This window comes from Poeciliopsis prolifica, unplaced genomic scaffold (genome assembly GCF_027474105.1).
Source record: "Poeciliopsis prolifica strain line A6 unplaced genomic scaffold, Auburn_PproV2 SCAFFOLD008, whole genome shotgun sequence".
In the NCBI taxonomy this organism is placed as follows: domain Eukaryota; kingdom Metazoa; phylum Chordata; class Actinopteri; order Cyprinodontiformes; family Poeciliidae; genus Poeciliopsis; species Poeciliopsis prolifica.
The window spans coordinates 3478281-3505186 of NW_026562383.1; the positions used below are offsets into that span (position 1 = coordinate 3478281).

General features: G+C 41.7%; 3 protein-coding genes across 5 annotated transcripts; 1 reads left to right on the forward strand and 2 right to left on the reverse strand.

The window, feature by feature from the left end:
• Positions 1-13912, reverse strand: gpbp1l1 (GC-rich promoter binding protein 1-like 1). The gene is made up of 12 exons (XM_055033299.1): positions 13711-13912; positions 9534-10926; positions 8247-8361; positions 4817-4946; positions 3467-3798; positions 3300-3375; positions 3021-3217; positions 2421-2564; positions 2116-2271; positions 1553-1677; positions 1374-1476; positions 1-639 (listed from the first exon to the last, which is right to left on the reverse strand). Exons 3-12 carry the CDS (start codon positions 8304-8306, stop codon positions 469-471), a joined length of 1494 nt encoding a protein of 497 aa, XP_054889274.1. The 5' UTR covers positions 8307-8361; positions 9534-10926; positions 13711-13912; the 3' UTR covers positions 1-468.
• Positions 13913-13990: 78 nt separating this feature from the next.
• LOC129362008 (transmembrane protein 69-like) lies at positions 13991-16368 on the forward strand. 2 transcript variants are annotated; one of them, XM_055033306.1, is made up of 3 exons: positions 13991-14405; positions 14490-14534; positions 15396-16368. In XM_055033306.1, exons 2-3 carry the CDS (start codon positions 14496-14498, stop codon positions 16080-16082), a joined length of 726 nt encoding a protein of 241 aa, XP_054889281.1. In that variant the 5' UTR covers positions 13991-14405; positions 14490-14495; the 3' UTR covers positions 16083-16368. The 2 variants fall into 2 exon arrangements, with proteins under 2 accessions (XP_054889281.1, XP_054889280.1); XM_055033305.1 differs by having other exon boundaries at positions 13991-14326.
• Positions 16369-16413: 45 nt separating this feature from the next.
• ipp (intracisternal A particle-promoted polypeptide) lies at positions 16414-23533 on the reverse strand. 2 transcript variants are annotated; one of them, XM_055033295.1, is made up of 10 exons: positions 23435-23533; positions 21807-22170; positions 21473-21684; positions 20476-20695; positions 20102-20257; positions 19846-20013; positions 19616-19753; positions 18717-18839; positions 18380-18600; positions 16414-18306 (listed from the first exon to the last, which is right to left on the reverse strand). In XM_055033295.1, exons 2-10 carry the CDS (start codon positions 22111-22113, stop codon positions 18082-18084), a joined length of 1770 nt encoding a protein of 589 aa, XP_054889270.1. In that variant the 5' UTR covers positions 22114-22170; positions 23435-23533; the 3' UTR covers positions 16414-18081. The 2 variants fall into 2 exon arrangements, with proteins under 2 accessions (XP_054889270.1, XP_054889271.1); XM_055033296.1 differs by having other exon boundaries at positions 23393-23511.
• Positions 23534-26906: the final 3373 nt, after the last annotated feature.

Sequence of the window (26906 nt, forward strand, 5' to 3'; positions counted from 1 at the left end):
TCAGCTTGTCAGGAACCAATTTTTATTAATATCATTATTAATGTGTCATCAGCATCATCAATGAAATGAGTTAGTCTGTTTAAAGCAGAATCAAGTGTGCATTCATTGCCCTTCTTTTCTTGATGAACACTTCAGTTCAACAAAGCGAGGAAGAAACAGGAAGAGGGTGAGGGGAGGGAGGAGGAGGGTCAGAGGTCAAAGGACTGCAGTGAAGGAGGAAACGCAGGGAAAACGACGTCTGGCAGAGCAGGAATCTCCCCCTTCACTGGGATATGATTGGTTTTTCCCTTGTGCAAGAACGACGAAAAAAAAAACAAACAAACAAAACAACCAAAATATAAAGAAAAAAATTGAGAAATTTCAAAATGGTGCTCTAAAAAAAGAAAAGATGAGACAGGAGGAGGGGGGCTGCTCGCTGGGATGTGGTGTTGGCTGTTTTTGTTGGATGTGTTGTTCCGTAAAGCCGTGTTAGGATCTGGTGCAGTCGTCGTCGTCCGAGGTCTGGCTGCTGCTACTGGTTTCGGACTCGGAGCCCTCCTCCACGTGAGCCTCCGCCACACTCCTCCAGGGGGTGAAGTGGAGGGTCACGCCCCGCGTCCTGGGGAGAACCCCGTTTCTCTGCATGCCGTTCTTCTTCAGCTGGTAGAACGAAAATCCCCACCCCCGAAAAAAAAACACACATGAGGCGATGGGCAGGGTTCACTAAAGGAACATTCAAGCATTTTTAAGGTTCGTTTTCATACTTTTCCGGCACCACACTACATACACAATGGAGGATTAGGGCTAAGAAAATATGTGTATATAAATATATTTTTTTTATATAAAAATAGCAAAACAGAATAATAATATTACAAGAATAAAGTTATGACATTACGAGAATTAAAAAGTCTGTTACAATTTTATTGTTGTAATATCTGAACTTCATAATGCTACAACTTCATTCCATGATATTATGACTGTTCTTGTAATACAACTTTATTTTTGAATTATTTTTGAGTTTATTTTTGTAATAGGAGTTTAACCTCATAATTTTATTGTCATGTTTTTTCTTAGTATGGCTATTACCAGTTACTCTGAGGAAAATCAGCAAATTCAGTTATTACCTCAAGAAGTCTGTCGGGGGAAAAAAGCATGTATGTAAAATGTCCGCTCTCTGCTCCCGTATTAATCCAACATTAAATTCCACTTTATTACAAAACTATGCAGTTTCAATACTAAGCCCTTTCAAGGACTTCATACAGAAATCAAGCACTTTCCAAACCTTGAAAACACCCAGCTGAATTTCAATCATTTTGAAATGATTCAGGGTATGAACCCCGAATGAGGAAAGCAGAACAACTTCTGACGGCGTTTCCTTTTCTCCCAGTCCTCACCTGTTCTGTTTTAGTCTGGAACTCTCTCAGCTCGTCTTCTGTCAGAGGGAGGAAGTTGTCATCGTTTTCTGGGTACTCCTGCCAGCCCATGGCCTTCAGCAACCTGCACCCATCCCCAACGTTAGTTGGTTGCGCCCAAAATTTGTGCGGCTCAGATCCAGCTGGCCGGTTTTCCTCACCTGTGCTCTGCCTCCAGGGAGCTGGACAGGTGTTCAGTGTCCGAGTCGCTGAGGGAGTAGGACAGGCCGTTCTCGTGGCACACCTCCTCGCTGTACGCTTTGGGCTCTGGGGTGCTGCTCTCACCCTGAGGAGGAGAACAAAACAAAAACGCGTCAAGAAACACGTCAACAAACAAAAAAAAAACATATCGTCTGATATTGTGCTAAATTAAAGTTAAAATAAATAAATTGTTGCAAACTTGGTCTTTCTGTCACGATAAACAATAAATCAGTTAATCGCATGATAAAGGAAAATTAGCGACCTTCTTTTAATTTAGCGGCTTTATCGTTTCTTCTTCAAGGATGCAGTTGTTTTATGATGGGTTAACCCATCATACGGAGTTAACCACAACCCACATGTGGGTTGTGGTTAACTCCTGCGGCAGCACAACACCCAACACTGCCACTTACTGTCATTCATATCCTTTAAACTTTTTACCACCACAAATTCAGGCATAATTTTAAAATAGGAAGGAAAGGAGCGACAGTTCTTGACCCCGTAGGTCTGAGCTGGCCCCCCTCACCTCTCCTGATGTTCCCGGACTGCTGCTGGTCGTCAGCTCTCCGGTGCCTTCATCCTTCAGAGTTCGCAGAAACTCGCTCTTCCGGTCCGGACCGCGGCGCATCAGCTTCAGTCTGGAGGGAGCGATGTCTATGGGGGGAGTCGTGCTGGAAGGGTGCTGCGGGGAGTAACGAGAAAAGTTTAGCACAATTGTCCAAACTGACACAAATGTCCGCCACGCATCAATTCGGACGGTTCGTTTCGCAGTGTGCCGGATCTCAGCTTTGAGTTTCAGAAGCGTCGGGTGTCAGGCGGTTCAACTCTAACCTCTTTCTGGGTGTTGTGCTGCGGTGCGCCGACGGGGTTGCTGGGTTTGGCTGCAGAGACGGGGCTGGTGAAGACTGCATCCCGGCCTGGCATGTGAAGGCCAGACTTGGTGATCTCTCTACCACCGGCTTTCCACTGGGTGCTCTGGAGAAGACCACATGTTGCTTTATGATCACTTTTTTCCCCCCCGTTTTCACCACATCAAATATGTTTGTCAGTTTCAGACCTCACTGTGAATGCTTTGTAAAGATTATTATTGGCAAAAGGTTCCAGAAACGGGTTATTACAACCTGACCTACCTCAATAACTGATAACAACAAGGATCATGAAGCACCTTGATCAAGATATAAAAAGCGCTCCATTAACTCCTCCATTTTCATCCCAAAACACAGTGTTCAGAAAAAGGCCTTTATTGAAATATTATGATGAATCTCTGCTGCCCCCTGTGGCCAAACTGTGGTAAAACCTAAAGCCTGTTTTCCCTGATGATAGAGGCTTAAATTTGTAAGTAAATAGTAGCTAAACTTGAGAGAAAACAGCAGATAAAACTATCAGAAGCTAAGTAGCTTCTGATGTCGGCCTCTTCTGTCCCCCCCCTACCTTGGTGGGGGCCACAGCAGGCTTGGGGACCAGGTTCTTGTAGACGCTGGAGCCCGTGAGGGGAGCTTTGCTGCCGTTGATGGGCAAGTTGCCAGCAGTGGCGAACCCTGCAGAGAATGCCGTGCCGGCGTCCTCCTTGGAAACCTTCTTGATGACCAGCATTTTGGACACCATCTGTTTGCTGACAGGAGGGTTTTCTGGAACAGACGTACAGGAATTCGTGTTACCAGCAGAGACATTCGATCGTTATGAGTTCGTCTCGACTCGATGCTCTCGTACCCCAAACCCCGGCGTGGGGAGCAACTGTTCGCATCTGAGTGCCAGACTTTCCAGTTGTTTCAGGGTTGAGGGAGGGCTGCGAAAAAAAAGAAAAAAAAAACATTTCAGATGCGGTAGGAAAGAAAACGTTGAAGTCAGCTTCTAGTAAATTGGCATCCAGAACTCACAAAGTCCTCTTCTACAAAATTCAGCTTGTCGTCCTTGCCGTCTTTGCGTTCCTCGTTGGGGAACTTGTCCTGGTACGAGGTTCCCTTGCGGGGATGGAAGTTGCCGTTGCGCTGCCGGTGCCCCCCCTGCCTGTCCCTGTCGCCTCCGCCCCGCTTGGGGTGGCGCCCCTGGTGGTGGTGGCCGTCCTGGGCGCCGCCGCGCGGGGCTCCGTGCCAGTTGGGTGCTTCCTTCCAACAGGAGCCCCCCGCCAGTCCGCCGTGCCCACCCTTGGCCACCCCGGAGTCCACAGAGTCATGCCTCAGGAGCAGCGAGGGCTGCTGCCAGCCATCACCTGAACATACATTTAATAAACAAAATATATATTGTGATGACAACAAACTGTCCTGGATTTAAACTCCACCGGCTGCAGTTTGTAATATGAGTCACTGAGTCCAACATTTTCTTTATTGTATAAACTTCACGTAGAATAATAAATCAACACAAAGTTGGACATAGAAGTTAAGTAAAAGGCAACGGATGAAAAATTTTACAGAAACATTTACAAAAAAAAAAAAAAAAAAATCAGGTGTGCATTTCTATTTAGCCTTTATCTTGATACACCTACATTTATTTTCAAAAAGTCCATGAGTTCTGAGACAGAAAGGCCTAGTCCAAGTCCAGACCCAAGCTCATTTGAGGTTATGGAGCAAAACTTTCAAAGTGATTCTCTTCATCCTGTCTGACGCTTTCTACCATTTGCTTTTATTCAATATTTTCATCATTTCTCTGCTATTTGGACAAATTATTTTTTCCTTGCATTGATCAATAAAGTAATCTTAGATCTTGAGATCCAAGTCTCCAGAGAAAAATTGGTTGCTATAGAGACACTCCAAAGATACCGGCAGCTGGAATTCCTATAATGGTTTATAATGGTTCCTATGGTTTAGAAGAGCTGATTAAAGGACTGTTCTCTACTGACACAAGAAAGCAGGGCTGGACTTTTATAGTAACGTTTATCATTTATTGTGATAAACGATACCAATGAAACCTCCAAAATGGTCTGTATTGATACTTTTTTCTCCGCCGTTTGTTCGATGAGACCATCAACAAATGTGAAAATATGAGGAAATGCTCGGGCGCAGCCCTCTATTTCATACAGAAAATGCCCAGAAGAAATCACTTTTCGGCCGTTGTTATGGCGCCCGCTTTAGCGCAGCACCCACGGGCAAATTAAACGTGATCACATTGAACACGCGAATGTTTTTCAAGAGCGATGTTTGTGTTTGTGGGGCTATACTCGCTGTGACCCGCGCACAGCTACCTAAAAAATAATAAGATGGAAGTCTGAAATAAGGTCAGTAACAGGTTACCTGCTGGAGCACGCAGGGAGCCGTTGTTGAAGAATCCGTCGGAGGAGTTGTGGCGGCGGCGGCTCACAGCAGGTCTGGCGTCTCTGTGGTGGTGAGGCTCACCTTGCTTGTCAAGGTTGGCAGCAGGGGACTGAAGGACAACAGAAAGGCAACGTCGGTCAACCAGGAAACATGATCCAACGACAGAGGAATGTTTTACGCCTCTGTTTTCTTCAGTAAGAGTAGAACAGAGGTGAACCTCTCTGAATATTCTTTAGGAGGTTCTGATGGAGTGTAAACATTTATGATCCATCTCAGCAAAAGACAGGAAATCTTACAGAGATTCAGTTCCTACAGCAAATATGTTAGAACATTTGAAATGAGACAAAACTAACTCGCAAGTAACTTTTCAGCAAGATGTAGGAGCTTGTTTTATGTCAATAATTCCTTCATATTGATTTAAAAAGTTACTAATTCCACTGACAGATTATTTAATTTATAACAAGACATTTTTCCCCATGTTACAAGTAAAATTATCTGCCAGGAGGGCTAATACATTTTCCAGCTATATTAAGAACTTTAAGTTAATTTTGTTGTATTTCAACTGTACTAAGATAATTAATCGCAAGAGATCAAAAATACTTGGTAATATTTTTTGTTTTTGTTGACTGTATTGTTGTTTTTTTTTTTTGTTGCTTTTCTTTCAACACAACTTACAGAGTTAAAGAGTAACTAGGGGAACCGAAAGTAGAGCAAGAAGTTAAACGAATAAAAGTCACCACACACTGAAAGCAAGGACAGCGACTACTGTGATGTAGCCGAACCACCGGCCCGTCGTTTGTGAAGACCGAAGGTCAATTCAGATTACATTCTTCAGCCCACGGCTGTCTGACCAACATAAAAACATCTCCGGGGGAGTAAACGAGACCTTCAACTCGTTACGTGAACACAGACGGATGGATGAAGTCGACCCGGAGGTCAGATAAAGTGCCAAACAGTTGGTAACAAAGAGCAGCTTCCTGTTTCTAATATTACAGCTTTAGGAAGTCCGATCACACCAAACACCAGCCCAAGAACTGGTTTTGCAGCTTTAAATTACGGTTCTTCACACGACCGGTCTCATCCTCTGAACTTCTTCACATGTTGTAAAAACGTACAACCGCAACCCTCTGTGTGTTTTATTAGGCCTGCGTCTGATAGCCCCACACAAAGGAGTGCGTAATAGTAAAGTGAAAGAGAATTATAGACGGGTTGTAAAATAAAGCAATAAAAAATCTTAAAACTGAGGCGTGTGGCATGTATTAGTTTTCAGAGTCAGTATTTACTGTAGTAGAACCAGTTTTGCTACGTGGGTTTCCCCCCCCCCTCATATGACTGAAATCCATTTAAGTCTTGCTACAAATTCCCAATCGGATTTCTGTCTGGGCTTTGACTGAGCCGTTCTAATGCATGAGTTCATTCCCACGACCAGACATGGAGAAGCGGCGTAGTTTTTATGCACCGCAAATCTGGAACCAACCTCCAGAAAAGTGAAAAACATCCCAAAAAGTGTTTTTTTTAAAATCAAGGCTAAAAACTCATCTGTTCAAAGTTTCCTTTGACTCATAATAACTGGAACTTTGACCGACATATTTGATGTATATCTGCTTGATGATTTTTGACAAAATACAATGTTTATTGCTCGTTTCATAATAGGTGACTTTTTGATCTTTTTTTAATGGTATAAAGCACTTTGAACAGCTTTGTTGCTGAAATGTGCAATGCAAATAAACTTCATAAAATCCACTGAGGTTCGTGGTTGTAATATAAAGGTGAATAAAGTTCAAAGAGCCTGAACATGGATAAAAAGTTACAATTAAAACTGTTTTATTTATTTATTTTTATGGCAGCCATAGATGTAGAGCAAGAAAGCACCAACATTCTGCTGGAGTTTTCTGACATGTCCATGTCAGAAAACCAATCTTTGCACTCAGTCAAGTTTAAAGCCTGGTTTTCTTCCACTGACTACCTGTAGGCACACAGACCATGCTAAGGAAGCACAGTTTATGACAAATCCTTTGGTAAAAGATAATATGTTAATTTGCACATATATATTCTGTTTAGTAAAGCCATTTTGTTCTATTTGACACAGAACCACTCGATCAAGACAACACAAACACAAAAAGTAAACCTTTCCCAACAACGGCTCGGTGTTAACAGAGCACTGAGCCTGAGGAAATATGAAATGATGTTCCAATACCGTCATTAAAACTATAATTTAAAGTTTTTGTTTGCAACCTCAGACACGTAACCGAGAATTTAGATACGGTTGTCTATGAAAAACTTTGTTTCTATTAAGATTCCTGCAGTGCAGAGGCATTATTCACATTATGGGGACGCCTAGTGTTTAGGAGGGGAACTGTCAGCTTCGACATAAAAGCTGTTAATCATATGCAATTCAGTAAAACCTTATGCAAAGAAAGAAGTTGAAAGATCACTTCAATCAAGCTGATTTATACTGTTTAGACGCTGTTATCACTGTATAAACTGCTTTAGCAGCAGCAACAGCAGAGCAGCTTGAAGAGGAACAGAAAGCTGCATCAACTAGATTTAGAGACAAAATCAAAAGTAAGGTTAGTTACATGATTTTCACTGACCTGAATCAGAGCAGACTGTAGAAATCAAATAATTGGACAGCAAAAGACGCATAACAGGATTTTGTAATATAGAATTTTAATTCTATATTAAAATATAAAATTGTAAAAACTGTATATTTTTACAGTTTTGTTTTATTTACTGCTCTGACTGAGTTGTACTTTCAGTAAATGGCCTTTTTTGAGTCTATAAACTCCAGTTAACGATTAATCAACAACTAAATGAGTTGACGATTGTTCCAATGATCGATTAATCACAGTTTATTCTTTCCGTTCTATTGGGTTGTAAAAATGCTGCATGAAAACAGAAAAAATAATGCTCAACTAGCTTTTTATATTCACGTTAAAAGCAAATATATCAACAGGTTTCATTACATTTTGATTAAAATTGCTGAAAGCCAGTGGAGGGTCTAAAGAGCCACACAAACCCCTGCAAAACACCAAAAGAAGAAAAAAATCTATGAAACTGCTCGTAACTGAGTCAAAAGTAGCCAATCAAGATCGTCTTTGGTCTGATGGGGTCTGTACAACATTTGACTGTTATGCATATTTTCCTTATTAAGGCACTAAAAACCATATAGAGACTCTGCTGCACCACCAACCGTCTGCAGTCATCAACCCTGAAGGGAATTTATCTATGAATGCAGACACACACACACACTCCCACACACACACTCCCACACACACACACACACACACACACACACACACACACACACACACACACACACACACACACACACAGATCCCAAGATATACTGGAGCAGTGTGTGCAAAAAAACAAAGCAAAACAAAACAAAAAACAAACACTTCACTACCTTGGCAGGCTGGGGTGTGGAGAAGTTAAGCCAGGCAGGGACAAAGTCATGCTGCGCCATTTAGGTCCAGTGTTTCCGGTCAGTGGATGGAGGCATCAAACCTCATGGCCAGGATCTACAGAAACAATCAATTCACGAGGATTAAATTCAGGAAAAGATAAGATTCATGTTTTATTCAAAAACGCCTCCGATGGTAATTTTGTGTTGGATCAATAAATGGTCTGCAGAAAAAGGGAAGCCAAAAGCTATTTTTAGTGGGGAACAAAGCGGGATGTGCTGCAGCTGCGCCTGTGAAGTTCATAATCATCTGACAGCTTGGTTGTAAACACACGGTTCAATTTAGCTCCGTGATTCTTTGACAAAAAAACACTTATGCAACACATTTTCTTATGTGATAAATATGTCATTTACATTGGAAACGGAAGAGTAGGAAAACATAAAAATTTCCAAATCGCTTCTGATTAATTTTTTTCATACCGGATGCGATTTCTTTTCTAAATATAAAACTACAAATGACAGAAAACACTTATTTATTTCAATAATCTTGTGTGAGTTGTATTAGACTACGAGAACTTTTCTTTAATTATGACAATAATAAAATAATTTTATCAGAACATCTTAAAATTAGGAGAACAAAAAGTCATTTTAATGACAAAAAAGGCTGAATAATTTACTTTCTTTGTTTGTCTTATGACTTCATTCTGGTAATACTGTGATTTTAATCTTGCAGTCAAATAACAAAAGATCTCAGCCCACCCCTTATATTCCAACAGAGTTGACCTGAATGAACAGAAGCTGTAAAAGAAGCTAGTGAAACAAGATGGCCGCTTTGGGCGGACCAACATTACTCTGACCTCTGGGAACTTGAGAAAAACAATTCCACATTTTCCAAATATTAAATCTTCAAAAACAATTAGTCGATTTGATGGATTAATTGGTTTGCTGCCCAGTTTCTACAAAGTAAAGTCATGCGGCAGTAGCTACATTTCCATTACAAATGTGCACAAGACTTTGTCGATAACTGTGTGCTAAGAACGATATCAAAATCGCATGTGAATAAGCTTGTTCATAAAATAAGTTATCAAAAACAAAATCTGCGCCATTATCATCATCCATCCACTTCCTGTTGTCTTCTTTGGGTTTGTTGAAGAAAAAAAACAGTGTTTCTGTTTCAGTTTTTCAAAAACTTGCCGCATTTCCATTAAGTGGATTTACTTTCATAATTCCAATTTGTGCAATTCTACGGTCAAAGGAAATGCAGCTAGTGAGGTGAAACCTGAACATTACCCCAGAGTCTGTTGCTCTGAAGTCCTCTGCCTCCTCTCTCTCTCTCTGTCTGTCTATCTGTGGGCTCGGTTCCTTCAGGCCAGTTGGCGCTGATCACAGACGGCGTGCGCTGACAGATGGGAAGCGGCACAAAGAAACCCCCCGCTCCACCTCGACCAGGACAGTGCAGTCCCTTTCTCCAGACGTGGATCCCTTCGTCCAGGATGAAACAGCTGGAGAGGAATCAAAAAAACGGGGTTCTGCTGGAATGATCTGGAGCGCTGATCCAGAAGAACAACTACAAAAAAACTAGCCAAGCGGACTGACTGGATCTTTGCAGCAGAAGAGCAGAAAGAAAAAGAAAAGTCTATAAGGAAGAATTTTTTTTTTTTTTTTAAATTTCAAATGTGAATTAAATCACATTAAATCTGTGCTCTTTTGAAGAAAACTCTCACAGTAAATTGTTTCTTCTTAACTGAATTCTTCAGTTTTGGAAGCACTTGCTCCTACTGTTGTGAAAAACAAAAACTTGATTGGGTTTAAAGTGGATTGGCAAAAAAAAAAAAAAAAAAGAAAAAAAAAGAAAGAAGGTAGTCTGGTCTTATTGTCAGCGGAAGGAAAGAGTCTGGTGTGGAAACTGTGTGTCCTCGAACATGGACGACTCTCGTGAAGCTGTCCCGCTTTGGCTCCAGACAGAGGGAACAGAGGCCGGTGACGTCCTGCCACACCGTGTGCCGGTTCGCTACAGAGTCGTCGGAGCCTCTCACCGGATCATTTTTTTAAATCTACGCAGGCATACAATGGAAAAAGAAAAAAAAAAAAAAAAGAAAAAAAAAAAAAAAAAAAAAAAAGGATTTGCAAACACTCTTATTAGCAATGGAGGTCGCTGAAAGCCGCCGTTCACCTCATTAAACTGCCGGGAAAAAGACTGTCGTCGCTCAAAAGAAAAAGATTCAGCAGACGTTCAATGTCACATGACAAAGAGAGGAGGTAAAAAAAATATACATATAGGCGCGAAGTTACATCGCTGTGATTTTCAGTTCGGGTTAGTGAATTTGAGACGTCGCCGAGCGAGTCATCGTAACGCTGGATTTAGCTTCGGAGCTCATGTAATCACATCTGGAAGATGCCCGTGTCGTTGGGTGAGCTGTTCTGTCTGGAGGACACGCAGGACTTCGGCCTGATTTCATAGACGCGCAACGTCAGAAAGCCCTCATGGAAGTCGCCGAGCGGGAACTGGGTCTCGTCCGAGAACGAAGTCTGACAGCGGCTTGATCGGCGGCTCTCTCTGTTAAAGGAAGAGGATGCTGGGAAAACGGCGACGTGTCCGGTGTTTGGGAGGCGGAGCTCTGGCCGCACGAGATGCTTCGGGGAAAGTTTCTTCTTGCCGACTGTTCACGGGAACAGACTGGATCTGAAAAACAAAAACAAACCCAGGTTCATTTATTATGTCGGCAGAGGTTAGAAACGCAGCAATCCAGCTTACCGTTAATTTTCAGATTAACGTGTTGCTAAATCTTTATCTGCTAGAAATAAACTCCAAAAAGTGCATCCAAGCACATGTTCTCAGTTTGGATGCGATTAATGAAAATGAAAAATTGAACTTCATGAAAAATTTTGAGAGGAAGTTTATTCTTGGCGTTGTAGATTGCTCTGGTTTCTGGTGGGAATGTTCAAATTTTATTCCAGGATTTGTAAAAAAATTTCCCACAGAAAAATTGGAGCAATTTCAAGCACTTTTAAAACTTTTCCAGCGTCACACTTTGGAGATAAAAACAGAACTAAAATGAACAGACGTTTATCACTTATCACTGTTTTTAATAATATTTTGTGATAGTATTCTATATTCAACAGCATGGGCAAGGAAAATTAAAATGTGACAAAATGTTGTGTTCTGAAACATCTTTCTCTCACACAACCTAAACACCTGACGAGGCAGAGAACAAAACATTAATTTAACAAAAATAAAAAAAAAATCACCAATTTCAATAACTTTTCTTGATGTATGAAATATAAGCCAATCTTAATTTCATTTCCACAGAGTCTACTGAGCCATTAGGAATAATAAATACTTATTATATTGAAACATTCCAAACAGATTGTGTTAAGGTAATTAATCTCCCTGCTCAAATTAAATGTACACACACACACACAATAAAGAAAACCTACTAAAAGAAAAATAAGTGACATTTTCTGTCATTTGATAAATAGAAATAATTTTGGCAATTATAGCTGATGTAAAACAGGAAAAGTTTAGTCTGATTTAACTTCTGACACAGATTAAACAAAAAAATGTGTGCATCTTTTAAGTTGCATGAAAAAAAAAAATCTGGTTTCAACTGCAAATGATTATTTCCAAATTAAGGCTTTTGCTCAAGCGTTAGATTGCACTTTATTGTAAAGCTTTGCCGTCTGAATATCAACCACTTTCAAAGGTTTTATATAGAAATCAGGGCCTTTCGAAAACACATCATTGAAATTCAAATATTTTCAATGATTTCAAACTTTTCAGTCACCTTAAAAGTTCGACTGAAACTTTTGCATGTGGACGAAACCAGGCAAAATGTACGGTAAATATTTGGCCACAATGACATCAAAAAGAGTAATGTACAATTTGTTTTAAAGAGCCAACGGTCCTCAAACACATATGAGACTGGTATTGGTAGAAAAGGCAAAGAATAAACATCTGGAATCATTCTCAACTCTGGAAAATGGAAAATGGATGGCATTTGTTGCAATGTTTATTGTGAAGTTTTCTTGACATTTTTTATCCATCATCATTGTCACCATAAAATCCAATTAATGCCGTTACAAGAATAAAACTGACAGTATTGTCGGAATTGTTTTTAACAATTTCTCCACTGTCTGTTCCATTGACAAATATTGCATACAAAGGGACACTTCACCTATTATTAGTAAGTATGAATAATTTTGAGCCATGTGTTTAAAAAAATAAATTAATAAAATCAACAATTCAAAATGTGTCACCCAAATTCTGGTTCAACAAAAATACATAAGAAACTTTTGGAATAAATCACTATAAGGCAAAAAAAAAACATTAAATGCACTCATGTTAAACAGAAACTCATGAAAACTTCTCACCAGAAGCGCAAAATTACATCTATAATAACCATTAGCAACCAAGCAGCTACTACAATAAAACACAATGGTGAACTTAGAATACGTCGAAACTTTTTAAATAGAAAATGTAGGTTTTAATCAAGCATTTAAATTCCTTTTAAGTCCCTAAAGTTACGACAAGCAGCCTAAATGTGTGACGTTTACCAAAAGACTTATTTCAGACGCGCTCGAAGAAACAGACGTTCAAAGGCGTCTGCTGTCTTCTGTGAAGTTTTAATTCAGAAAGGAAACCTGGACTTCGTCTCGACACTGAAGGTCTCTTTCATTAAATTTTGGCGATGCCGTGTCCGCGGCGAGCTTCACGCGCAGGGACAAGAGCCTGGACTGGTTAACGTATCCTCACCTCACTAAGCCATTACGTAAGAGCTCATCATCAATGAGTTGGCCGCGGACAGCACTTTGCGACTCATACATTCACTTTATTGTCGACCAAAATGCACGTGCGTTAATTTCGCAGTTAGAAAAAAACAAAACAAAAAAAAAAACAGTTGCGCTAACGGCGCCTCGTCGTAAACAAACCCAATGTGGCCACGGAGCTGCAGCGAGCAGCAAGCAGCCCGATTCAACAGTTACGCGCACGTTTCGCCGAGCTAAATTTAACGATTTAAAGTGCTGTGGTGTATTTCATAGGGGTAAATATTCCACAGCGTTCGTTAACTAGTTGGTAATAACCACCAGAATATTGCGCCGTCATTTATGTCCCACCTCCACAGCTAGCAAACTGTCTCCATAACTAAGGTTCACGTTAGCATAGCAATTGTTAGCAAAGAGCTGACATTAACTAGCCTGTTTAGTCGCCCGTGAAAACAATGAAGTATTTAGCAGGAGTGCGTGGGGTTAGCTGGCTTAGTCGACTGAAAATGTACTTATTATTGCAATAATGCACAAAACCACCAATTTGAGCAACTGTCACGGGCATACAAAAGAGGTAAACAGACCTGGCTTGGTTGGAACAACACAGTTTCAAAATGGCTACCTTAGCAGCAGCAGCACACATTTATCAGCTTGCTAAGTGCTAGCGAGCTAACTTGCAGTGTTTCATGACGATAGCGCCTACCTTCTCAGGAGCAAGGCAGTCTCCGGAAGAGAGGGGTTCCCATACACAGGAACTCTGTGAAAACAGCAAACACCACTTCTCTCTGTATCTGCAAACTTCTTCGAAAATCGGGTTGTCTATGCTTGTTTGGGTTTTAGGTGCGCTTACGACTGGCGCTGGCACTGAAGGGATTCGAACAGCCTCAAATGTGTTGCGTTCAAGAACTCCCGTCAGTATACAACGGGCGGAAGTTTTAAACAGCTCGACGGCGGAACTTTCTGAGTGACGCTACTTTCAAAAATGCGTTCGTACTTAGATAATAGAACAAACGCATGAGTATATCGGCAAAAAATTATACTAGTGTTCCCAGAAGCATTCAAAAACCGAAGCGCTGATGATGGGGACAGTGGAAAGGTGCGGCTTTGAATGCAGCTCAACGAGTCAGTCTAGAGTCAGACTAATCGATGTCAGAATTAAGAAAGGCTTTTAATCGAGCGCCGACGGGGTGGCGGGGAGAAAATGACCTCTGCTTTAGCTAGTTCACGTTAACTTTGGCCCCTTTAAGTAGATTTTTGTAGTCGTTAAGTTGCCCAGGATAAACCGGTAGGAGGCAGCGAAGTTACAGAGTCACAAAAAGGTAATTATGACGCCCATGCTTCATCATGAAAGCTATTGCACTTGAATAGCGTTTTATTGCATCAGCGGTTGAAAGCTAGGTGAGTAAAACAACAGATTTCTGTTTGCTAATCTAGACACAAAGCTTGTGCTGTTTTTGTTACACGTTTTCTTATCATTTGTAGGTTAAAATGCTGCTGTTTTCATCCGGAAGGAAGATCATATTTGGGGTAAGATGATGAAGCTTGCTCATGTTTGCTTGCAGTGCCTTCTACAAATAGCACTGGACTTGTCCATATTTTGTCTATGCATTTTATTAGGATTTAATTTGATAGACCAGTGGTGCCAAATAATCAAGTGGAAAACAATAGAAGGAAACCACAACAGTGTGAGGATCATTTGTATTCAGTTCCAGCATCGATACTATGTAGAATCCTATTTTTGAAGCACTTACAGGTCTTTGAGATATGTCCCTACCACTTCCAGGAAGGGACATTTCTATTACAGAATAGCTCAAACAAAGCCAGATTTGACAAAGAGTAAAAGTGGTCTGACTGTTTCTCGCGAATATTCCATGAATACATTTTGATATAAACCTTCCTATGGCATCTCCTTCTGCATGTTTAGACTTGTTCCACTGAAAGCGAGCAGATCTGATGGGAAAAGTTCAGCAAGTCCAGGTTTTCCCCCACAAAACCTGCTAAGCCCGGTGCTCAAGGTCCATCCTGATTTTGTATTTAAAAAAATGCTAAAAGTTACAAAAATTTGGGCGCGCCTGAGCTGGCATCATAATTTGGAAATAATAGTACGGCAGGCTGATAGACGACACACTCCCTCACGCCCAGTTCAATGTGTCAAATAGAAACCCAGCTTAATAAAAAAGAACCCTATTTAAAATAAACAAATGACATTTAGCCTGGTGGGGGCACAAGTACAGCCTGGCGGCCCTGAGGGAAAATGAAGTGAAGTCTGACTTCTTTTGGAAGGTGCTGTAAATAGTGGCGTGTTGGTCTTAGCGGCACATATCACAACATGCGGTAGCTTGTGAAACAGCAGTGGTGTTGATGTTTTTTCTGTGCCCTGCCACCTAGCATCCAGTGTGGAGATGCATCCATCTGAAACCCAGACCACCTAGCTACACAACAGGAACCCCGCTGCTGGTTCCTTCCCCATCTGGCGCTTTGTTTACGCCCTTTGGACCCTCATCCGGCAGCGGATGTCGGAGCATCAGGCCCGCGAGCTGGGTGACCTCTCGTCTGTGTCACGGGGACTCAAGAGACGCTTCGGCAAAAGGCATGAGGGCCCTCGCTCAGGCACCCAAACCGGCTCTTTACCTGGGATTCTCGGGCCTCATCCCATTTCTCTCCGCCCCGCTGTTCATGGCTGCCACCCAGTCCTTCTACCCGGAAGTAGCCTACGCTCAGATGGTGTATGGAGCCTCCATAGTGTCGTTCCTCGGAGGGGCCCGATGGGGCTTTGCCATCCCCGCCGGCAGCCCTGCCAAGCCGGACTGGATGAACCTGGGGAACAGCGTGGTGCCGTCGCTCCTGGCGTGGCTGGCGCTGCTCTGCAGGGACAATGTTACAGAGGGAGCATTGGTGGTAATGATGGGACTGGGCCTGTCGCTGCATTACGACCTGACCCTGCTGCCGGGCTACCCCGCCTGGTTCAGAGCCATGAGGACCATCCTCACTCTGGTCGCCACCTTCTCGCTTGTTGCCACGTTGATACTCAAGAAAGTCTGCGTAGAGAGAAAACTTAAGGAGACGGAGAAGTGAATTAGGGGAGTTATTTTTTTTTAAATTGAACTCATAAAATTAAATACTTTCTGTATGACAAATTGTCTCAGAAATTATTGTGAAACACAGTAATATTGTTGCTTTGGGATTATTTTTAGGCTATATATTGACAATGGCATAATAATGCAAGTTTGTCCTCTCAAATAAACTTTACTTTTGTGAAGAACACTTAAGACTGAAACTAGAAGATATTTTAAATATCCAAAATTAAATGCAACAATCAAAAATGGTAAATACAACAGAAATAAAAACCAGATAAAACAGATTATAATGTCTCTATGAATAAAACTGCCTTTCAAAAATGCACAAATCATGATGAAAATGGTCAAGGACATTTTAATTTATCATGCAATTAACTGTGTATCGAAACGGCCTTCGCAGGGATTCCACAGAAACAATTAATAAACAATCACAAATCTATATAATTTTCTAAAACAGAATTTGACACTTTTAGTGCCAAATTGTGAGCAACTTTAATTTTAAAAAAAATCTAAAGTATAACATTTTTATTCCATGCTGTCAAACGTTCTTTGTGACCGGTAACATTATCTTTTCCATAGTACTATTGTTTAAGTTATTCAAAAAAAAAAACATCTGACAGTTTTGACCATGTTCATTTCGGTTTATTTTTCCGACAAATACAGCTGTGAGCACCGTTCAAGTGCGGAACCTATTACCGGTAAGCTGAAGCAAAAAGTCACGCTCTAATGTGCGGTCAAAGATAAAACTTTGACCGCACCATGTCCACCATGGAGCACAGTGGCATCCTCAGGCTGTGGGAAAACCCTTTCTTCAGCAGGAACATGAAGCGGGATAAAATTGGTGACGTGAATCTTCACCTTCTGGCAGGAAAACTACAACATGGAGGCAGAGCAACAACAGAACGGTTTAGAACAAATACAGTTCATGTCCTAGTCAAACCCCGGGCATAATTCCAACTGAAACGACATGCGGCAAGACTTGTAAAGGTTGTGTTGGTAGAGGCTTTCCGCCCAGTTGTAAAAATGTCAGGTCTCTACATGTGAATGGAACCTCTTCTTTCATTTCCAGTAAAACCCAGATAAAATGCACTAAGATGTTGCAGTTGTCAGGTGACAGTTTGTGGGAAAAGTTTTAATGGGTATTTCAGAATCAGAGTTGAAATGTAACGGCGCCCACAGATGACAGGAGTAAACATAAATAATATAGATTTCCAGCAGCATTATGTACAAATAATCATCCAGTGAAAATAGAGAGACCATCCTCCATCAAGTTTCCAGTAATAAATGAGTCTGACACTAAGAACAACCAAAAGTTTCACTGTCGGCATACAACAAAACCATAAAATGGTAATGACCTCCAAGAAGCTAATGAAAGGAAAAACGGCTTCATCTGGTCACCTGGGCCGGATTTAGAAGGACCAGGGCCCCTGGAATAGCGCTAGTTTTGGTGCCTTATCCAAAAAAAGAAAATAATTAGACTCATGCAAATTACAGTACATTAATAGGTGCATCAGCAGATGGTTTAAAAAGTCACTAAAAGATGTAGTATGACTTCAAAATTCTTGAAATATTTGACTATTGTATACATTAATAAAAATGTAACAATATTAAAACTCTGCACTTCATATGGGCCTTTCAGTTTGACAAAAGGTACAATTCTTGTAAAACGTGCATTCATTACAAAACCATCCTAAGTCTTTGGGGCGCCCCTCTGAAGGGGAATAATGAAAACAACCCCAAACCGCGGTGCCCTGGGCGACTGCCCTCGTCAGCCCCGTCTAAAGTTCGTATCACACGCTTGATGTCACTCTCTGTTTCAAGTAAAACAATTTACTCTTACTGAAGTTACGAAGAGCGGTTTGGCACCTCCCAGAGCTGTAGTTAAAAAGGAGACACGTAGAAACAGCATCAACCCTCTTTCTTTTGGAGTTTTAAGGTGCAACGTTTCCACGGTTTCCTTCGCCTCCCACAATGTTCACAGTTCAAAGCGGCGGCCGTCAGAGAACGGCCAGCCCGCCGTCGCAGCGGCTAGTGATCATGTTGCCGACCTCGGTCCACGTGTCCAGGTGCGGGTCGTAGATCTCCACGGAGTCCATCGTCACGGGCGCCGAGAAGTCCCTGCTGGCGGCGCGTCCGCCCACGGCGTACAGCAGCCCGTTGACGGCCGACACCGACAGGCCCGCACGCGCCGTGGACATCGGGGCCGCCTCCACCCATTTCTCCTGCAGGGGGTGGGGACACATCAGAGAAAAGCGCTCGGAGACACGAGACCGCGAGTGCAAAATCCCGCCTCACCTCCTCAGGACAGTATTTCTCCACCGTCTCCAGAGCGCCCAGCGCCTCGTTCCAGCCTCCCACCGCGTATATGCAGTTGTTGAGGCAGGCCACGCCCACGTAGGCCCGACGCTGGCTCATCACCGGCAGGGCGCTCCAACGACGCGAGATGGGGTCATAAACCTCAGCTGAGCGCAGCTCCATTCCTTCATCGCTGATCCCACCAATCACATAGATTAACCCTGAGAATAATAATAATAATAATGAAAAAGTTTTCTCGCATTTTATTCCAAATGATGTGAAAAAAAAAAATCTAATTTCAGCTAAAAGCAGAGAAAAAATAAAATGATAAACAGACCCTGTAGCTCACAGCAGCCAAAGTAATATCTGGGAACCGCCATGCTCCCGATGACCTCCCACTTGTTTTCCTCCGGATCGTATCGCTCCATGGTTTTCCCGATCTCCGATCCGATCCAACCACCTGCAAGCAGACGGCGTCTTCAGCCGCTTGAGATCAGGGGTGCATCGATAAATCGGCTCCGATTCCTTCAAGTTGGGAGGTCAGCAATCGGCCAATACTTCTGAAAACGAACTTATCTGCCTCCAAAGCAGCAGTTAGTCCTATTTCGCTGTGCTACCACCCTATTGTTGCTATATTTAGCAACTTTCACTCGAGAGCCAATCAGTGGCCGGCAAAATTGGAATCAGCAGGTCAGGCTTTCTGAGGATCGGCGGTCGACCAGAAAACTACAATCGGTTAAGGCTCATCCATTCACTGTGCCGTCCGAAAGTTTGCACTTTTTTACATTTTGTCTCTTTTACAACAAACATTAATGTATTATGTTGGGATTCAAAGCACCAGATGAGCACAAACTAAAGCAAAATTGTGAAGTACAAAGAAAATTGTACATTAAAAAATGTTGTGCCAATTTAAGATTTCCATTTATTTAGGGGTTTTAAAATAAACTGAATCAAATGCAAGCCATGGATATTTTTTTTCTGCAAGAAAATTTGAAAACCCTGTGCCATATCCTACTCACTTCACAGTCATCCACTGACCTGCGTCTTAGTCTGCCATTTAAAACGATACAGTAAGATAAATGGATGGTTTTTGTTGCCATTTTATAAAGCGTACCCTTTGCTTCGTTTGCTGTCAGCGTTTTGTACAACTCATAAAATTTTGAGCAATTTGACGGATCCCATCTAAAATGACCCTTGCAGCAGTCGTGTGCTCCCGGCAGTAACGTGGCGTTTTACCGAGTGCGTACAGCGCCCCGTGGCAGGGACACACGCCAACGCCACATCGCGGGAAATTCAGAGACGCCACGGCGGCCCACTGCTTTGTCACCGGGTCGTATCGTTCTGTGCAGTCAAAAATCATCGAGTCTTTCTCGCCTGTCGGGAGAAACAAAACCATAAAAGGAATCAAATAAATGCACGTCATCTGGAGTTGACTTTTGACTTAAGGCAGAGCGCGGCCTTTTCACCTCCCACCACGTAGATCATGCCCTCCATGACGGCCACGCCCAGCCCGCTGCGGGCCTGGTGCAGAGACGACACAGTGGTCCAGTACTGGTTGAAGGTGTCAAAGCGCTCCACACAGCTCAGCGCACGGCTGTCACTCCAGCGGCCGCCCTGCAGCCGGGTGTAGCCGCCTGGCAGGAAGAAACAATTCACGGTTTCACTTCTGGGTTTCGACTTATTTCAGGCTTGGTGGTTTTGGCATCATTTATAGATCTCGACCTATTGCATAGAGGTACTTCCTGGCTTTCCTTCTGGGTCTCGTCTTTGCTGGTTGGAGCTGACTGTGCAGCTTATTTTCTTTGGGAGACTTTGTGACCTCAGTGTATTCCTTCAGCAGGGTCTGCAGTGCCACCCGCAGGCTGAAGTCGGTAATACCTTTGTTCAGAAAGGAGAGGGAAGAGATTTTTTGGGGGGGTTGTGTTTCAAGAAAATCTAACTTCTTACAATGATCTATTAATAGGGGCCATACTAATAAAAATAAATAAATAAAAAAAAATAATAACAACTATGGAAAGCACTAAACCCTCCAGCTTCACTGAAGCCACATTGCAAACAAAAATCATACTTACGTGCTAATGACATACTTTCCTCACCTTCTATGTACTTGAAGAGTCTCTGAGGGGAGAGCAGAGGGAAGCGCACGGCTTCCAGCACCTCGACCACGTGTTTTTTCCTCTTGGCCACGTCGTGCAGGACCCAGTCCATGGCCGCCGTGAACACTTGGTACTCGTCCTCGATCCTCAGCTCCTCGCTTCGCAGAAGCCTCACCAACTGATCCTTCGACAGGCCTCTGAACTCGTCCGTGACGCACACCTGAAGGAGGCGGTGAACACGGACGATACACACGCACGGTCCGGAACAAACAAAAAAAAAAAACATTTATGACCATAAATGTGTTACTTTTTTATTTTATATTTGCTGGACTGTATCAAAAAAAGTGATGTTTGATAGGGCTGGAGGATGCATACGGGTTTCATATCAATCGATATCGATAACTACTGATTCGATTTTTGTTTTAGGTATCTTTCCTGTTCTATCCATTTTTCACTCAACGCCCTTGTTTGTTTATTCTTAAATAGTTACGAGGCATCACTGGCAAAACCTGAAACCGTTACTGCGCCAGCTACTCAACAGATTGTTGCTAGGTAACCAAAGAGTGAGTGAGTGAGTGTGCGAGCGAGCGAGAGAAGCTAGCTAGTGATAGGATCCACCAGAATGCCGTGCGGTTCTAAATGTTCAGTGTCTCTGGCTTTTAGCCAGGCATGAAAATTCTATTGAACGTATGATCTATTATTGACACTGATAATATATACTGCTACACTTCAATAGTGCAATTTCTCATTGTTTTTAATAATCGGATAAAAAAAATAAATGTGGGTGTTTACATTTTTTTATTATTATTATTTTTAGAAATTAAGAAATTTTAGACATCCAAGAATATGTTTACTAAGCTTAGTAAGTTTAGTAAACATATTCTGACCCCAAGATTATCAAAGTAGAGTTTGTAATTGCTGGGGAAAACTAAATAAGATTTGGGCATGTTGTTTTATGGAAACCCTGTGACAGAATGTGGATGGACGATGCCCATACCTCCAGGAAGTGAACGTGGATGTAGTTCTCGGTAAATTCCAGCATTTCCATACAGGCGATCTGCTCCAGAAACTGAAAGATGCCCACGCAGTTGAAGGGGTCCATGTGGCCCTTGAGGAACTCGCCGCATATCGACACCACCTCGATCAGCTGCAGCATGTCGGCGGCCACCATCAGCTCCTGAACGTTCTCCACGCTGACACTGATGGCCCCTGAACAAACAAACAAATCCAAAAGGAAAGGCGCAGATCGGATAACTTTGCAAAACAAAACAAAACCCAACCTCGAACGCAGGAGGAAAGGAAAAAAGCAAACGCAGAAAAAAGAGGCGTACCTGTGTACATGAACTCCAGCAGAATCTCAAAGATTTCCGTGTCCACGCCGATGATCTGCACCTCGTCTTTCTCCGCCTCCCGCATCCCGCCGGAGAACAAGGCGGAGAAGTAGGGGCTGCTGGCGGCGAGCACCAGCCGGTGGACTCTGAAGACGCGCCCGCCCACTCTGAGCCCCACGTCGCAGAAGTCGCGGCGGAGACGCATCTTGTTCATCTGGGCCAGGATGAGGCTGGCGTAGCGCTCAGAGGCCAGGACGGCGGCGTCCTGGCCGCAAGCGGCCGACGTTGACATGGAGACGGAGGACATGGCAGCTGGGGCTGCTGCGTTACCATGGAGACAGGTGTCCTCCTGTCCGAGGAGTCTCTGCGTGACACAGCGGGAGCAGGAAGGAAAACACACAACGCTGAAAACGAGTAATTTGTTTACTTATTTACTCTGTTAAATTTTGTTGTTGTTGTTTCTCTTCCCTCTTTTTCCCACTTCTATCCAAAATTGATGTGTGAGCCTACACTAATGAGAACAAGAACTGAGAAAAAGATGAAATAATTAAAAAATATATATCAGAAAATAACTATCAAGATTAAGTAGTAATTATAATCCTAAATTCGAACCCATATTTATGAAACAAGTCCATTTTTGGTGTGACACCACTTGGTTATGTCCTGTGTTTTGTTTTTGTCCTAAATGTGTCCATTCTTCTTTTTATGCATATTTTTGTTGCTGCTTGTTTGTTCACTCATCTAATTGTTTTGTAGATTCATACATCTGTTAGTCTGGAATGTTTGTTTTGTAGGTACTAAATGGTCAATTAATAAAAAAAAAAAAAAAAAAAGGAGAAACAGACGAGCCACACTCTGCCACCAGGTAGGCTGTTGCATTTTTGTTTGTTTCATCATAAACGAAACATTTTGTCTCCTAACTTTACTATCTTTTCATGCAAAAGAGCAACACAAAGTTGCGGCATGATGAAAGTACCATCGCCTTGGTGGTGGCAGCGTCATGCTGTAGGGAAAGGGAGGCAGAGGGGTCAGCAGGGCAGAGGGGTCAGCAGGGCAGAGGGGTCAGCAGGTGAAGGTAAATGCATGTCAACCTCTACTATTGACCAGATTTATGTCGCCATGGCAACAGTGGACCGGTTGTATGGAAGCACATTCAAGTGCTAAAAAAAAAAACAGCTTAAAGTCCAGATCTAGGTCCAATTCAGACACCGCAGCAAGTGTTTAACATGCATCACATTTTTCAGGTTCCCACCCACCTTTCTTCCTTAAACCACAATTACGCATTAACGAAACAACGTGATGCCCCAATATAATAAGCCAGTGTTTGCAACGTGACAAGATTAAAAATGTTAAAAGGCCTGAATGCCTCTGCAAGGCTGTTGATAGACTTACTGTCCCGCGGCTGCACAGTTTTTATTCACAATAAATGACACTTCTCTCTGCTTTTAGCCTGGCATGCTAGCAGATAACAGTGAGTGTTTACATAATTCAGCAGTCCAGGTTTTGGCTAACGGGACACCGCTTCGACAGCCGAGCACAGACAGACAGACAATATCAGCCGAATGAAAATAAGGAGCGCGACTCACAAGGACGACACGTCGTTTTACCGTCTCTGCCCCGAAACTCACCGGTTCACAGCTGGGGATGCGGAGAACTTCCGCCGCCCTGCAGACTGTCAATCCGCTTCATCCGGGCTCCACTGCGCCGGTCTGGGTCTCCAGGCGTCACTAATCAAACCCGCAGACACAGAGACTGAGACTCTGACGGAAACCGCAACTTGTTCTGAACTTCAATACCTCGGATACGTTGGCACATTTAGGTTTCTTCAGTCTATTTATGTTTAATAATTAAAACAAATAAATAAAAACAAAACAATAAAAACCAATCGTTTTTATTGTTTTGTTTTTGTTGTGTTTTATGCAAACGTGCTAAAAAAACGTGTGTATGCCTCTTTTGATAACGCGACAGTATTATTTTGATACATTGTTAATGTGCCCTCACTTATTATTGTTATTAATTATTATTGTTATTATTATTATTATTATTATTATTATTATTATTATTATTATTATTATTATTATATCATTATAATTATATTATTATAATATTAATAATTATTTTTACTATTATAATTATAATGTCATTATATTATTATTATTAATAATCAGTCAAATTATGCTCATTGACAATTTTATGCTCGAAGAGATGGTACTGTTTGATTTAGTAACATATTGTTTTCCGATCACATTTAATAGCAACCTCAACTCATTTTAACTGTTTATTAAAAATAAAAACATTGTAAAAAAAATAAAAACAAAACTACAAAACCTTTGACCTCTACTGTAAATTGTTCAACTTCTTGAAATAAGCATGACTAAATGTTTCTTATTTATTTTTGTTTTAGTGATCCTGGTACGTTTTGGGTTGCGATACAAATCCAACACCAGGTGGCAGTGTTTCCCACGAAGAAAAAAGGCAGGTAGGAGTCAGAGCAAACGTGGAAGAGCTTTGAATCCAGTTTTAACTTTTTGTTCTGAAGGCTGGAAAACTTACATTGGTCTCCAAACAATGCAAGTTTGGAGACCGCTAAGGAGCCACAAAATTCATTCGATTAAGAAGGCAAAATACACTTTTATTTTCATTTTATTTTACCATTCTTACCTTGTGGTTTAGCGCCAAAAATAATTTCAAGGGCTACAAAATGGCCACGGGGCTACACTTTGGACACCCCTGAAGTACGTGATCAAAATGGACTGAAACATTGATGACTTGTCAATCTCGTTGAGAAAAAATGGGGAAAACTTTGGGGAAAAAAGATTATAAAGGAATCCAACGCCAGGTGGCAGTGTTTCCCTTCCAAAGCTTGCTGGAGAACAGAAAATCCTTGAGAACAACCCACAGGAACCTAACAAGTAAATTATCAGGTTATTCTTGCCTTTCTGGCCCCCAGCAGCATGGTAATTTAAGATGGAGTTATTCTCCCGGCTCCACACCTCCTTACTGATATCATAACACTCCCCTACTGTGACACAACTAAAGGTTTTTTTTGGTTAGTCTTTCTTTTTTTTTTAATCAAATTACTTTGAATTATCATGTTGGAAACTTGCTACGCGGCATGCTCCAGTGCTGCCTGCTGCACTCTAAAATCTCATCTCTCAGGTGAAAAAAGAAAAAAACAACAAAAAAAACTAAATTGATTGTAACACTCGTGGTGATGAGGAGTCACACACCTGAAATACAAGTCCTGTAACATCTGTCACTCCACTTGTGTTGCCAGTTTTTTTTTTTTTTGTCATTGTGTCACCTGACAGCCACTGGCACACAGGAGGAGATCTGGTGGCACCAAGGCCGGCCAAGAAAAACGCAAATGTTGGTTTGGCCACCCAGTGAACTACACCCATCAATGGGATTTACTTCAAGTTTGTCTGCTAATCCTGAACAAATTCAGACGTTTTCTTTGACCTGATTAGACTTGAGTAAATGCAATGTTGACGTCTCTTATTTCGGGAAAGGGGGTGGGGGGTGTTTTTCCTTTGCAAAAGCATTTTAGGTCTATTACATTTACCTACTATCTGTCGCCACTATTTACTATTTAAAAAAAACAGTACAGTTTAAGGAGATATTTTTAAGGAAAAGAGGAAAGTCATAACAGTCGCAAGAATAATAAAAAATGAATTTAAAATAGACATTAAATGTAATAATTTAATGTGTGTTCAGTTACAGAGTGAACTTGTCAAACGCCTGATAAACTTGCAGTTTTTTATGTCAAAAATAAGATAAGAATAAATTATTTCTGAACCTTTGCCATCTTAATACGTGCAATTTTTAAATGTCCTTTTATCCCCATATTTTCTCCATTTATTTATAATTGTTTTTATTGCGCTGCTCTGAGTGGAAAAATGATATGGAGCTTTTTGGTACCCTAGTCCTGACTGATACCTTTCTGCAATTAATTAGTTTGCAAACTATGCGTGCTAGTGGAAAATGAAAATGAGAAAATTGAACAACATGCCTACTAATGACAGTGAAACTTTGTCATCAATATTCACAAATTTGAAAAATAACAACAAAGAAACCGATTTGGTTGTTTTATCTGTTGAAAGTTTTATTTGTTTTTTGTTTTTACTTTTGAAACGATTTATTGTGGTCGAAATCTTTTATGCGGCACAAAAACGGTGAATTGTTAATCAATCGATAACCATTACTTAATCGGCTTATTTTAAAGTGACAAAGAAAAATATTATGTAACTCCAATCTATTTCTTATCTCCCGGTCAGCTACTTCTTCTTCTTCTTCTTCTTTTTTTTCTTACATGATTTGTGCATGCTTGTGTGTTAATCGTGCAACTTATTTTTAGCAGTCCTGACATGATCGGGCCCTGCTTTGCAATTCAAGAGCCTCATCAGTGGTTAATTGAAGCGTGACCGCCGGCTCCATTCAGCGCGCAGTGCCACACGCTACATACATGCTCACAGCAAGCCTGACATGACAGCGCGGCCGCCTGAGGTTGACAGACGTTTCATTCAAACGCCCAGACTTTCAACCACTGATGCTAGAATTCGAAAGTGGCCTCAGATTGAAAATGTCTGTACACCCTAATGGTTTTAAAGTTGTGTAGACATGGATTAAGTGTGTGTGTGTGTGTTCTTTCACTGCAGAGCTTTTTTTTTTTTTGCTGGTCAGAAGCGTAATAACATTATCAGCGGTCACTAAGTCTCTCCGTTGTGGTGATCGCTCGTCTCGCTCCCAGAATTTCTCATTCAACGGGAGACAAAGTAAACAGCATCAGGGTCATCGTATGGAAATCAGCTACCACAATTACTGGTCCTTTTTTTCCTCTTTTTTTTAAGTACAGGGTATGCTTGAGCTTTGCATCACATTGCTTTCCATTTAGCTGGCTATTTCAACCAGAGAGGGAAATATATATTTTTATCGGTGCTATATTCAAAGGATTGCTGGTTTTTCCGCCAACAAATGGAGCTACCTGGCTGATAAACCACAGCAACAGGTATTTCCATATTGACTGTGGGATTTCAAAGCGCACAAAATATTCTTTGAAGTGCCCCGAAGCAAAGAAACAGAAGACGTGCCAATTCTAAT